General features: G+C 45.9%; 1 protein-coding gene across 1 annotated transcript in view; it reads right to left on the bottom strand.

The window, feature by feature from the left end:
- Positions 1 to 8985, bottom strand: part of LOC119963552 (cyclin-dependent kinase-like 2) — an 89478-nt gene extending 80493 nt beyond the window's left edge. The window contains exons 1-2 of the mRNA XM_038792851.1: positions 8693 to 8985; positions 1239 to 1422 (exon numbers count right to left, since the gene is read on the bottom strand). Of these exons, the coding sequence (XP_038648779.1) occupies positions 1239 to 1406 (168 nt within the window). The 5' untranslated portion in view covers positions 1407 to 1422; positions 8693 to 8985. The remainder of the gene's footprint in view (positions 1 to 1238; positions 1423 to 8692) is intronic.
- Positions 8986 to 13495: the final 4510 nt, after the last annotated feature.

Genomic DNA, 13495 nt, shown 5'->3' on the forward strand with positions numbered 1-13495 from the left:
CTAATAGCTAATAGAGCAAAAAGAGCTGCTAGCTAATAGCTAATCGAGCAAAAAGAGCTGCTAGCTAATAGCTAATAGAGCAAAAAGAGCTGCTAGCTAATAGCTAATAGAGCAAAAAGAGCTGCTAGCTAATAGCTAATAGAGCAAAAAGAGCTGCTAGCTAATAGCTAATAGAGCAAAAAGAGCTACTAGCTAATAGCTAATCGAGCAAAAAGAGTTGCTAGCTAATAGCTAATAGAGCAAAAAGAGCTGCTAGCTAATAGCTAATACAGCAAAAAGAGCTGCTAGCTAATAGCTAATAGAGCAAAAAGAGCTGCTAGCTAATAGCTAATACAGCAAAAAGAGCTGCTAGCTAATAGCTAAAAGAGCGAAAAGAGTTGCTAGCTAATAGCTAATACAGCAAAAAGAGCTGCTAGCTAATAGAGCAATTTGAGATTTGCTTTCAATCAAATTATATCTTTGCTCCAAAACCGAGTCGTTGAGGCGACTATTTTAGATGCATTTAGGGGGAAGCTGGACAAACGCATGAGGGAGAAGGGAATAAAAGGATTGGCTGATGGGTTGAGAGAAAGAGTATGAGCGAACATCAGCGTGAACTGGGTGAGATGAATGATTCTGTTCCTGTGCTTTAAGTACTTTGTAATTCTCTGCAACTTCACCTGTCAAATTTAATGGCTGCTTATGTTCCCAAAAGGAATAATGACCATAAGACATAGGAGCAGAATTAGACCATTCGGCCTATCGATTCTGTACCGCCATTCAATCATGGCTGATTTTTTTTCTCATCCCCATTCGCCTGCCTTCTCCCCATAACCCCTGGTCCCTTTATTGATCAAAAAGCTTTTCTCTTTTCAATCATTGATGGTTTAATGCTCACTATTACTCTCAGTATCTTTCTGATCTCATACTGGCTAACTATCTATGTTCCCTGGCAGTACAATGAAGATTACTCTTAGCCAATTACAGGAGAGCAGGTTTATTAACTATAATGTGGAAGCCATGTGTGTCAGAGTAAGTGACAGAAATAAATCAACTCTCAAATCCTAGCAATTAGCAACTCTGGTTGTATCTCCTAATCCCCTGATTGCTTGTCATTATCTCAGCCTGTGGGATAAATGGATTCAGGACCCTGTCACTCTCCAGAGACTCATTCCGCCTTTGTATAGCCCTGGAAAGTTGATCTTTATTGCTATCAGGTAGCTGATGGTTATAATCTGACACCTCGTGGGGTCGCTTACCTTTAATAATCTAATCTCTCTCATGGCAATTTTTTTCACCGTTTTATCATCATCGTCCTCCAGGAATTTCTTGATGGCAACAATTCTTCCATTTTCTTTGTTCCTGCATTTTATTACAATTCCATAACTCCCTTCTCCCACGAGCCCCAGGTGTTCGTATTTCTCCATGTCCGCTAACGTCAACCTGTGGTAAGCAAATGAACGTTGACATGAAATTAGACTTTTAAAATATATTCTAGTTTTTTCTATTGTACAGTTAAGTACAAATTAGAATTGTGCTTCATTTTCACAGGGATGGAGGTGGAAAGCAGAGAAGTTAAACTTTTATTAGCGTCTGTCCGTACCAGCCTCCTCGAACAGGCGCCGAAATGTGGTGACTAGGGGCTTTTCACAGTAACTTCATTTGAAGCCTACTTGTGACCATAAGCGATTTTCATTTCAATATTACAAACAAAGCGTGGGATTATCATAAATGTAAGAACTACAAGAGTTAATGAAATGTCTAGATCGGCCACTAGAGGGAGGTAGAGTTACAAGTATATAAGACATTGATGCTAAACCTTGGGGGGAGAGAAGTGAAGAAGTTAGCTAGAGGACAGACTGAAGGAAAGAAAGTGTGAGTAAGAGCAGATCATAGTTTATAAAAGTGTAGAGATTTTTTATAGGTGAGTGTAGATTATATGTTAATTATCAACTGTGTGTTATTTAGGAGTCCGTGTCGAATCCAAATTAGTAGTGTTAATAAATGTATACCTTTGTTCAAGTTAAAGCTATTTTGGGGTCTTTGTGACCACTACGCCAACCATCCGGAATTTAGCAACGCAAAGAACACCGCAAAAAGGATCACCAAATAAGGTGCAAAAGAAAAGATTTACACAGATGAAACCCAGAATTGAGAACTTACACCTATCATTAAACATTGAACATGTTGGGGCTCTATCCCCTTCAAAGGAAATAACCTGATAGAGATCTGTAAAATTATGAAAATGTTGCTGGAGTAGATGAGGCAAAGTTTCCACTTGTGGGGGACACCATAACTCGGAGTCAACAATATCAGGTACACATTAATAAATCCCAGGGGGAATTCAAGAGAAACTACTTTAGCCAGGGACTGATGGGAATGTGGAACTCACTCCCACAGAGAGTGGTTGAGGTGAATAGTTTCAATTCATCCATAAAAGGAAAAGATTTACAATTCCCAAAGTACCTTTCATGAGTACTGATGGTTCAAAGTGATTTACAGCCAATGATGTAATTTGGAAGTGCAGGAACTGCTGCAATGTATTAATCAACACCTCCAATGTGCCATCTCAACCTTTGGCCAATTGAAGAGAAGAGTATTTGGGGACCAGGATCTCATACTGGAGGCTAAGGTCAAGGTTTACTGGTCAGCAATGGTCCCCAATGCAATGCTTCGGAATTCTAGGGGTGGCACAATGGCATATTGGTTAGCACTGCTGCATCATAGTGCCAGGGACCTTGAGTGACTTTCTGTGTGGAGTTTGCACTTTCTCCCGTGTCTGCATGGGTTTCCTCCGGGTGCTCTGGTTTCCTCCCACAGTCCAAAGATGCGTGGGCTAGGTGGATTGGTCATGTAAATTGGCTCCTTAGTGTCAGGAATGTACAGGTTAGGTTACGGGGAATGGTGGGGTAGGGGGGGAGTTGACCTAGGTTGGGTGCTGTTTCAAAGGATTGGTGCAGACTTGATGGGCCAAATGGCCTCCTTCTGCACTGTAGGAGTTCTATGATTCTATGATTCTAAACTTAGACAACCTACAGCAGACACTTCATAGCTCTGGAGAAGTCCCATCAGCAGTGCATTCGCAAGATCCAAAAAAGATGGTCCATCTTCTCCCAGATCAACATGTCCGGCATTGAGGCTCCAATCACACAAAACCGGCTCCATTGGACAGGACATCAGACTCCCAACTGCTTTACTGGGAACTAGGTCACAGCAGGAGATTCCCAGGAGACGTCAGAAAAACTTTAGGGATTTCCTTAAAATATTCCTGAAGCAGTTAAACATCCGTGCTGACTTAGACAGGACCCTGTCATGTAACCAACCAAAATTGAGATTATTCATTCAGGATCGAGGCACCAAACACAGAGAGAGGCTTCATCAGGAACAGGAAGCGGGAAGTCGGGGTATTGGAGAGAGCCCACAAACCTACAAACAATCCATCAATCCGACCCTCAAAGCACCACCTGACCCACAGGCGGCAGGTTCTACAGATGGCGCGTTGAACTGATCACAAACTGGAGTGGAAGCAAATCACCCACGGTCCCCAAGGTCTGTTGAAAAAGAAGAGAAGATTTAGCGGCCAATTTGGGCAGAACAAAGTCTCTCAAACAGCAATGTGAGAATGACCAGGTGGTCAGTTTGTTTAATATTTAACATTTATCCATCCACTGGGTATGGACAGCTATGTGCCATTGCCCTTCAGTAGCTGGTGGTGAGCTGCCTTCTTGAACCGCTGCAGTCTACGTGGTGCAGGTACACCCACCGTGCTGTTAGGGATGGAGTTCCAGGATTATGACCCAGTGGCAGTGAAGGAACGGGGATATATTTCCAAGTCAGGATGGTGAGTGGCTTTTGGGGGGGGGGGGGGGGGGGGGGGGCGCGGGGACGTGTAGCATTAATTACTGCTAGTGTTAGTATAAATACTGTTAGTATTAATTACTGTTAGTGTCCTGGTCCAGAACCCCAATTTATTTCAGGAAACCAGGAGAGAAACTCTGACAATTTCTCAATTTGTGAGCTGTGAGGAAAGGATACTTCGCCCCAGGAGTGATTCCACTGACAAATTGGGGTGTTTTGTATTGAAACAAATGTTATTATTCACACAGGCTCAGTTCCACCAACATCCAAGCTTTTCAATTAACAGTTAAACAGTTCTTTAAAAATATATAGAAAGGTCTTTGAGCTGACATTCCCATGTACTTAAAAAATATCAATTAAGCTAAATCCACACACAGGTCAAATGCCACTTATTAATGAAGTTAACACTCAGTGGCTGATAGATTTATGCACAAAGTCCTTGGGAGAGACGTTGCACCTCCTTTCCTTAGAGATCCAGAACAGAACTCTAAAAATGAAACTAAAAAGCAACAGACACAGGGCAGGGCTGAAAATGAAACTAAAAAACAACAGACACTGGGCAGGACTGAAAACGAAACTAAAAAGCAACAGACACGGGGCAGGGCTGAAAATGAAACTAAAAAACAACAGACATGGGGCAGGGTTGAAAACGAAACTAAAAAACAACAGACACGGGGCAGGGCTGAAAACGAAACTAAAAAACAACAGACACGGGCAGGGCTGAAAACGAAACTCAAATTGCAGGCCCAGCCTCTCCTATGAGTGGCATCACATCCTGGAGGGATGGAGGGAAAATCTTATGAGGAAAGGCTGATGGACTTGAGGTTATTTTCGTTAGAGAGAAGAAGGTTAAGAGGTGACTTAATAGAGGCATACAAAATGATCAGAGGGTTAGATAGGGTGGACAGTGAGAGCCTTCTCCCGCGGATGGAGGTGGCTAGCACGAGGGGACATAGCCTTAAATTGAGGGGTAATAGATATAGGACAGAGGTCAGAGGTAGGTTTTTTACGCAAAGAGTGGTGAGGCCGTGGAATGCCCTACCTGCAACAGTAGTGAACTCGCCAACATTGAGGGCATTTAAAAGTTTATTGGATAAGCATATGGATGATAATGGCATAGTGTAGGTTAGATGGCCTTTAGTTTTTGACTTCCCATGTTGGTGCAACATCGTGGGCCGAAGGGCCTGTACTGCGCTGTATCGTTCTATGTTCTAGAGGGAGGTAGCGGGAGGCAGAGAGGTAGAGGGAGACAGAGAGGTAGAGAGAGACAGAGAGGTAGAGGGAGTCAGAGAGGTAGAGAGAGACAGAGAGGTAGAGGGAGTCAGAGTAGTAGAGGAAGATAATTTCAGAACTTAGATTCCAGACAGCTGGAGACAGAACTTCCAATGGTGGAACGATTAACAAGAGGAATGTTTGAGAAGCCAGCAGTGGTGGAGTGCAGAGATCTAAGAGGGTTTTTTACCTGGAGGAGGTCACAGAGATTGGGAGAGATGAAGCTATGGAGGGATTTGAACCCAAGGATGAGTATTGAAAATTTGAGTTGTATCAGAGGTTTGAAGTATTTCACAGTAGAAGAGCTTCAGTCTTAGCTACAAATTTGGAAGAATCTACAATTTGCCACTTTGCTACAATGAATGAGAATGAAATTAAATTAAATTAAATGAAAATCGCTTATTGTCACGAGTAGGCTTCAATGAAGTTACTGTGAAAAGCCCCTAGTCGCCACATTCCGGCGCCTGTTCGGGGAGGCTGGTACGGGAATTGAACCGTGCTGCTGGCCTGCCTTGGCCTGCTTTAAAATCCAGTGATTTAGCCCAGTGTGCTAAACCAGCCCCGTTTCTCCTTTGCAGAATGACACAGCAACTGATATGAACTGTCCAGATGACGATGATGCCCCTTTTGAAACATATTCCGGTCATTGGATCAGAACCATAATAATAATAATAACCATTATTGTCACAAGTAGGCTTACATTGACACTGCAATGAAGTTACTGTGAAAATCCCCTAGTCACCACACTCCGGCACCTGTTCAGGTATACTGAGGGAGAATTCAGAATGTCCAATTCACCTAACAGCACGTCTTTCGGGACTTGTGGGAGGAAACCGGAGCACCCGGAGGAAACCCACGCAGACACGGGGAGAACGTGCAGACTCCGCACAGACAGTGACCCAAGCCGGGAATCGAACCCTGGGACCCTGGTGCTGTGGAGCAACAGTGCTAACCACTGTGCCACCATGCCGCCCATGAACCTGAGCTTTGTTATAAAGGGTTTGATGGAATTACAGACAACACACGTTCTGAGTCTCTTTCTCACAGTTCAGTATAAAAGATTATTTTGTTGTTGAAGGCAAGGTTTCTACTTTAGTGACAACAGACAGTTAACTCCCCCACCCTGAATAATTCCCAAAAGCACCTCTCCATCTCAACTCTTTTCAGTGGGAATGGCAACACCATCAAACTGAGGCCGATGATTATTTTTGTCAGTGGGATATATGACACTGACGAAGAATAAATTAATTGTTTAGAACAAATGAGTAGAGATGATGATGAACTCCCACAGTAACAATTAAACATGCGTAGGTTGCTTTCTGGTAATCAGTTCAAGATCAGCATTTCCATACTCGGGCATTTAATATTGACTCGACAGTGTCAACAGTCTATACACCCCTGCTAGGAATTGAACACCTGATCCAAGCTGACACTCAGAGTGCAGTGTAGAGAGAGAGAGAGTCATCGTCAGAGGGCCATCTCCCAGAAGAGACTTTAAACTGAGGCAACATCTACCCTCTCAGCTGGATCGAAACGATCCCGTGGCCACTACTTTGAAGGTGATCAGGGGAGTTCGCCTCAGTGTCCTGGCCAATATTTATCCCTCAACCAACGTCTCTTAAAATGGATAATCTAGTCATTGTCGCATTGCTGTTTTTGGGATCTTGCTGTGCACCACTTGTTGGGTTTCATACGACAATATGGCACTTCAAAAATACTTCATTGTCAATGAAACTCTTTGGAGGCCCCGCGGTTGTGATAGGTGCTATAGATATTATTATGCAAGTCTTCCCTTCTTTCTAGATGTGGTTCCTGTGCAGATTGATGCGTCAAGCCCATCGTGGTTCCTCCCTGGAGCAGGTCTCCAGAGCTTGTGGGGCGTCACTCCACACCAACCATGGTTTACCGTGACTCTCCCCCACTCTTACCGCAGGTCATTGGCGTGTTTGGAAGGATTTTGCTGGTTGACACTCAACCTGTTTAGCCGCGTTATCAACGCACCTTCCTTGGCCGTCCTGGTGTGGGACTCGAACCCGGACCCACGGCGCCACCAGACCCTTGCATTTCGGAAATGCAGAAGAATAAAGTTCCAGGAACATATAAAGTTTGGAAAGTTCCATTTTTTTAAACTACGTTTTCAAAATTCAATACATTCGAGGGAAAAAAATACTGTCAACGTGTAAGATGTTCACAATCTTACATTGTCCCAACAGTAAATTCCTTAAACAGAAAAATCTTGAAGATTTATTCTGCTGAGTTTTATTCTCTAATTAGTAAACTATACACTAAACTATTTCCCGTACCATCCCGGGTCTCTCACAGTGATTTTGACCATCCCTCCTAATATCTCCATAAGACCATACGAAAGAGAAATAGGAGTTGGCCATTCGGCCACCCGAGCCTCCTCCACCATTCAACAGGATCATGGCTGATCCGACAGTCCTCATGTCACCGTTCCTGCTCTTTCCCCGTAACCTTTGATTCCCTTACTGATCAAGAATCTATCTCAGGTGCATATGACTGGGACCAGGCTGAGCCGGTTCTTTGGGGGAGAGGATAGGTGTGGCAGGTGTTCGGGGAGCCCAGCGAATCACACCCACATGTTCTGGGTGTGTCCGGAGTTGGAGGGTTTCTGGAAGGGGGTGGCGGGGACCTTGTCTAAGGTGGTTGGCTCCAGGGTGGAACCGGGCTGGGGGCTCGCTATTTTTGGGGGGGGGGGAGGGGGGGGGGGGGGTGGTTACAGGTTTGTTACGGTGGTTTGTTCTCATGCTTTTATGCTTATTTCTTTTTCTTTATTATTGTCAATTTATTGTTTTTGTATTGGAGGGGAGGGGTTACTGTTTTTCTTTGTTGTGATCAAATTTGTTGTTGAAAATTTGAATACAAATTATTTTAAAAATAAAAGAACCTATCTCAGCCTTAAATATACACAAGGGCTCTGCCCCCGACAGCTCTCTGTGGGAAGGAGTTCCAAAGACTCACAATCCTCTGAGAGGAGAAATTCCTCCTCACCTCAGTCTGAAACTGGCTCCCCTTTATTCTGAGACTCTGCTTCTGGTCCTAGACTCGCCCATAAAGTGAAACATCCTCTCAGCATTGACCCTGTCAGCCCCTGGAGAATCCGACATGTTTCACTGAGATCCCCCCGCATTCTTCTCAATTCCAATGAGTAGAATCCCAACCTGTTTAACCTTTGCTCATAAGACAATCCCTCCCATACCGGGTGAACCTTCTCTGAACCCCCTCCAATGAAATAATATATTTTCTTAAATAAGGGACCAAAACTGCTCCCAGTGCTCCAGATGTGGTCCCACCAGCACCTTGTACAGTTGCAGCAAGGCTTCCCGACTCTTATACTCCAACCCCCTTAAATAAGGACCAACATTCCATTACCCTTCCTGATTACCTGCTGCCCCTGTGTGCCAGCTTTCTGTGTTTCATGTACAAGTTCCCCCCAAGTCCCTTTGTGTTGCAGCTTTCTGCAGATTATCTCCCTGCGATTTAATTGTGTTGCACAATCTCCCTTTCTGCGACTTTGGGTTTTTGTATTTAGGATTAATTTCACTAAAGTTAGTTGCTGTACCTCCACAAGTCCCGTTAAACTCAGTTCTTCCATCAACCCGTCACATCCAGTCAAGGCGCACTGTTAATCTTCTGAAGAACACGTAGCCTTATCATTCCAGATGCCCCTCGACTGCTCTGCGTGAAGCTCACACTGGCCACTGTTTATTACTGCGTGTGGAGTCAGTCAGATCACCTGAGTCCTGTGATACTAAAGCTCTGCTGACGGTGAATGAGTTCAATGACATGGGTAATGCTTGACAGAGTGTCAGGGGGGCAGAACAAGGACAGCAGACAACCGGCTGTCTCCTTGGCCTGGAGCCAGACACAGCACAAAGGGAAAGGAGCTTGTGTGATTCGACGTTACTAAGAGCAACAAGTGACTCTCGCCACAACATGTAGCACCAGCGTCAGCTCGGAGCTGCAGAATGATTCCATCCCCCTCGTAAACTTTAGAGTTTAGATGGGGAAAAAAGTTTGCAGACGTTCTCCAAGTTTTCAGGACTGACTGTTCCATTTCCTTCATAAACCTTTTGTTGGAGCTGAGGATTAAACAAATTGCTTTTGCAAACGGGTTACTGATTTCGTGATGAGGACAGAACAAAGATGCAGGCTGGAAATTTTCTTTTTGTTGCAGAAATATACTTTATTTCCAAAATATCTGAAAGTACTCATCTGAGAGTCCTGTGTCGTGGAGCTGTTCGGGACGAACCGCAACAAAAACCACTTCATCTCCCTCAGACCTTCTTTGCAAAGGTGTATTCCAAAAGGAGGTAGCTCTTCCCCACCACAGTCACCTGGGCGGCACGGTAGCACAGTGGTTAGCACTGCTGCTTCACAGCGCCAGGGTCCCAGGTTCGACTCCCGGCTTGGGTCACTGTCTGTGCGGAGTCTGAACATCCTCCCCGTGTCTGGGTGGGTTTCCCCCGGGTGCTCCAGTTTCCTCCCAAGGTCTAAAGACGTGCTGTTAGGTGGATTGGCATCCTGAATTCTCCCTCTGTGTAACCGAACAGGCGCCGGAATGTAGCGAATAGGGGATTTCACAGTAACTTCATTGCAGTGTTAACGTAAGCCTACTTGTGACAAAGATTATTATTATCAAGCTCATCATGTGGATGGGGTGAGGCTCAGGGCTTGTAGGAAGGATCTGACAGGGAGGGCCTTTCTCACCACCAGCCCAGCGAGGTCTTGGTGCTTGTTTGAAAGTTCCAGTGATGAGGTATTCTGCCAAGTAGGATTCTTTTTGGTTGCAAAAATATACTTTATTCGTGAAATATCTGGAAGAACATTATTAGCGTGGCACGGCAGCACAGTGGCTAGCACTGTTGCTTCACAGCGCCAGGGTCCCAGGTTCGATTCCTGGCTTGGGTCACTGTCTGTGCGGAGTCTGCACGTTCTCCCCGTGTCTGCGTGGGTTTCCTCCGGGTGCTCCGGTTTCCTCTCACAGTCCCGAAAGGCGTGCTTGTTGGATGAATTGGACATTCTGAATTCTCCCTCTGTGTACCCAAACAGGCACCGGAGTGTGGCGACTGAGGGATTTTCACAGTAACTTCATTGCAGTGTTAATGTAAGCCTACTTGTGACACTAATAAGGACTATATACTAAAATTTCAAAGTGGTGCTTACACAAAGTAATAACATTTGAAGGAACGGCGATATATTTCTAAGTCAGGGTGGTGAGTAACTTGGAGGGGAACCTCCAGGTGGCGATGTTCCCAGGTATCTGCGGCTCCTGTGATACATTCACTGTGGGAAATTTCCTGCAGGAAATACTCAGTAAGTAAGTCAACATCTGTGCAGAAGACAAGACCGCCTGACACGTCCTCATCACATTGCTGGTAGTCAGTGCTGCAAAAATTAGACTGCGTTTGAAAGTGAGACACATACAAATAATGAAGGGAAAAGTGTATTGCAAATGTTTGTAGTCAAGCCCTGCCTAGTAGTAATAATAATAATAATCTTTATTGTCACAAGTAGGCTGTCATTAAAACTGCAATGAAGTTACTGTGAAAAGCCCCTAGTCGCCAGTAGTTGCAGACTCAGCCAACTTCTTTATTCTTATTTTCTAATTGTGTAAATGTGACAACAGGTGTCTGCTGCTTGTCCCAGTTCTGATGAAAGGGCGTTGAGCTGAAACATTAACTCACCAATGCTGAGCATTTTCCTTTTGATTTCAAAAATGAAAATGAAAATGAAAATTGCTTATTGTCACGTGTAGGCTTCAATGAAGTTACTGTGAAAAGCCCCTAGTCGCCACATTCCGGCGCCTGTCCGGGGAGGCTGGTACGGGAATCGAACCGTGCTGCTGGCCTGCTTGGTCTGCTTTAAAAGCCAGTGATTTAGCTGAGTGAGCTAAACCAGCCCCCAATGTTTCAGTGTTACAGTTCAGATCGCAGTGAGAAAGTCATCAATAATCTCAAATCACTGACAACTGCCCATTTGTACTTGTACAGCCGTCTTGGATTCTTTCCAATTTATCCATTTGTCACAGTGCCCTCACCAATTTATTCGGTTTGACTAAGAGTTAATACTTTCCAGTATTTGAGGCATGGTTTACAAGGTAGCGTTATAAAAGATATCATCATCCCCAAGATCTTCTGTAGAAGCCATATGACATCCACTTGTGGATGGTGAGGCCAGAATTTGATTCCCATCCCTAATTGCCCTTGAACTGGGAAGCTAGTTGATTTCCAGAGGAAGGTTAAGAGTCAACCACATTGCCGTGGATCAGGAGTCGCAGTTAGCCAAGACCAGGCAGATTGTCTTCACTAAAGGACATGAGTGAACCAAAATAGCAAGCATTGACAGTTTCATGGTCACCAACACTGGGTTTTTATATTCCCTTGCAGGTCTGCAGATCCTCGACATCCCTGGGTTGGTCCAGATGACCCGACCCAACCTGACCCACAGGATTCCTCCAACAACCTGACCCTGGCCTCAAGCTGGAAGCAGATGGGGCCCGAACCGGAAGGTCCGACTCCGGTCTCGTGCAGGAACCGACTGGGCCCCTTGGAGCTCCAGGAACCCCCTTGGAGTGCCCATCCATACCTGGAAAGCAACACCAGCCCTCGGACTGCCCGATCCAGCCACTGGGATGCTCGACCCGGCCTCCGACCAAGAGACCTGGCACACCCCAACCAGGAGAGGCCCGCTCAGCACCCCGACTTACCGGCAGATGGAGGAATGAAGAATCCACGTGGAGGCCCGACCAGGCTTATTCCAAGGCCCAATTTCAGCAACGCCCGACCAGATCACTAACGCTGGAACCAAACACGTGACCCAGCCCACACTGACCCAGGAAGACCCTGCCTGCGACCCAAACCCAGACAAAAAATCCCCAAAAAGACCCACGCGAGGACCCGAATGTGCCAAAAGGTTATCCCGTACTCGCGGAATCCCAGAGCCTATCAGGATCGCGAACAGGCCCCCCGGCAGCCCCAAAATCACAACCAGCGCCCAGGACCCTGCCAGATGAGACCCCAAAATCGCAACCAGCACCCGGACGCCGGCAGACCCAACATCTACCTTCAACAGACTTCTCTCATCGGATCCCGGGACCATCCAGAAGGAGCCACCCACCGAGGAAGCAAGGGAAACGCGAATGTCTACAGGTGAGACTAAAACAATGTACGAAGCCAGCGATCCGCTGTTAACTGCCTCAGCAGCCCTGGGCACACCCAAACAACAACCTCCTCCATGATAGTCCTCAATACCAGGGCCCCACAAGGCTGCATACTTAGCCCCCTATTATATTTCCTATACACACACGACTGTGGGCCAAAGTTTGGCTCCAACTCCATCTCAAGTTTGCTGATGACACGCGGATCTCAAACAACAATGAGTCAGAATACAGGAGGGAGATAGAGAACCTAGTGGAGTGGTGCAGCCACAACAATCTATCCCTCAATGTCAGCAAAACTAAAGAGATGGTCATTGACTTCAGGAAGCAATGTACTGTACACACCCCGGTCAGCATCAACGGGGCCGAGGTGGAGATGGTTGACAGCTTCAAATTCCTCGATGTGCACATCACCAACAATCTGTCCTGGTCCACCCACGTCGACGCTACCACCAAGAAAGCACAACAGAGCCTATACGTCCCCAGGAAACTAAGGAAATTCGGCATGTCCACATTAACCCTTGCCAATTTTTACTGATGCACCATAGAAAACATCCTATCTGGCTGCATCACAGCCTGGTATGGCAACTGCTCGGCCCAGGACCGTAAGAAACTTCAGAGAGTCGTGAACACAGCCCAGTCCATCACACAAACTTACCTCCCATCCATTGACTCGGTCTACACCTCCCGCTGCCTGGGGAAAGCGGGCAGCATAATCAAGGATCCCTCCCATCCGGCTTACTCATTCTTCCAACTTCTTCCATCGGGCAGGAGATACAAAAGTCTGAGAACACGCACTAACCGATTCAAAAACAGCTTCTTCCCTGCAGTTACCAAACTCCTAAATGACCCTCCTAGGGACTGAAGTGATCTCTTCACACATCTTCTCTACCTTTTTTTAATAATCTTTATTGTCACAAATAGGCTTACATTAATGCTGCAATGAAGTTCCTGTGAAAAGCCCCTAGTCACCACACTCCAGCGCCTGTTCGGGTACACGGAGGGAGAATTCAGAATGCCCAAATGACCTAACAGCACGTCTTTCTAGACTTGTGGGAGGAAAGTGGAGCACCTGGAGGGAACCCACACAGACACGGAAGAACGTGCAGACACAGGCAGTGACTCAAGCCGAGAATCGAACCTGGGACCCTGGCGCTTTGAAGCAACAGTGCTAACCATGGCACCCACTGAGTGGTAGTGCTTGTC

This window comes from Scyliorhinus canicula, chromosome 3, assembly GCF_902713615.1.
Source record: "Scyliorhinus canicula chromosome 3, sScyCan1.1, whole genome shotgun sequence".
NCBI lineage: Eukaryota > Metazoa > Chordata > Chondrichthyes > Carcharhiniformes > Scyliorhinidae > Scyliorhinus > Scyliorhinus canicula.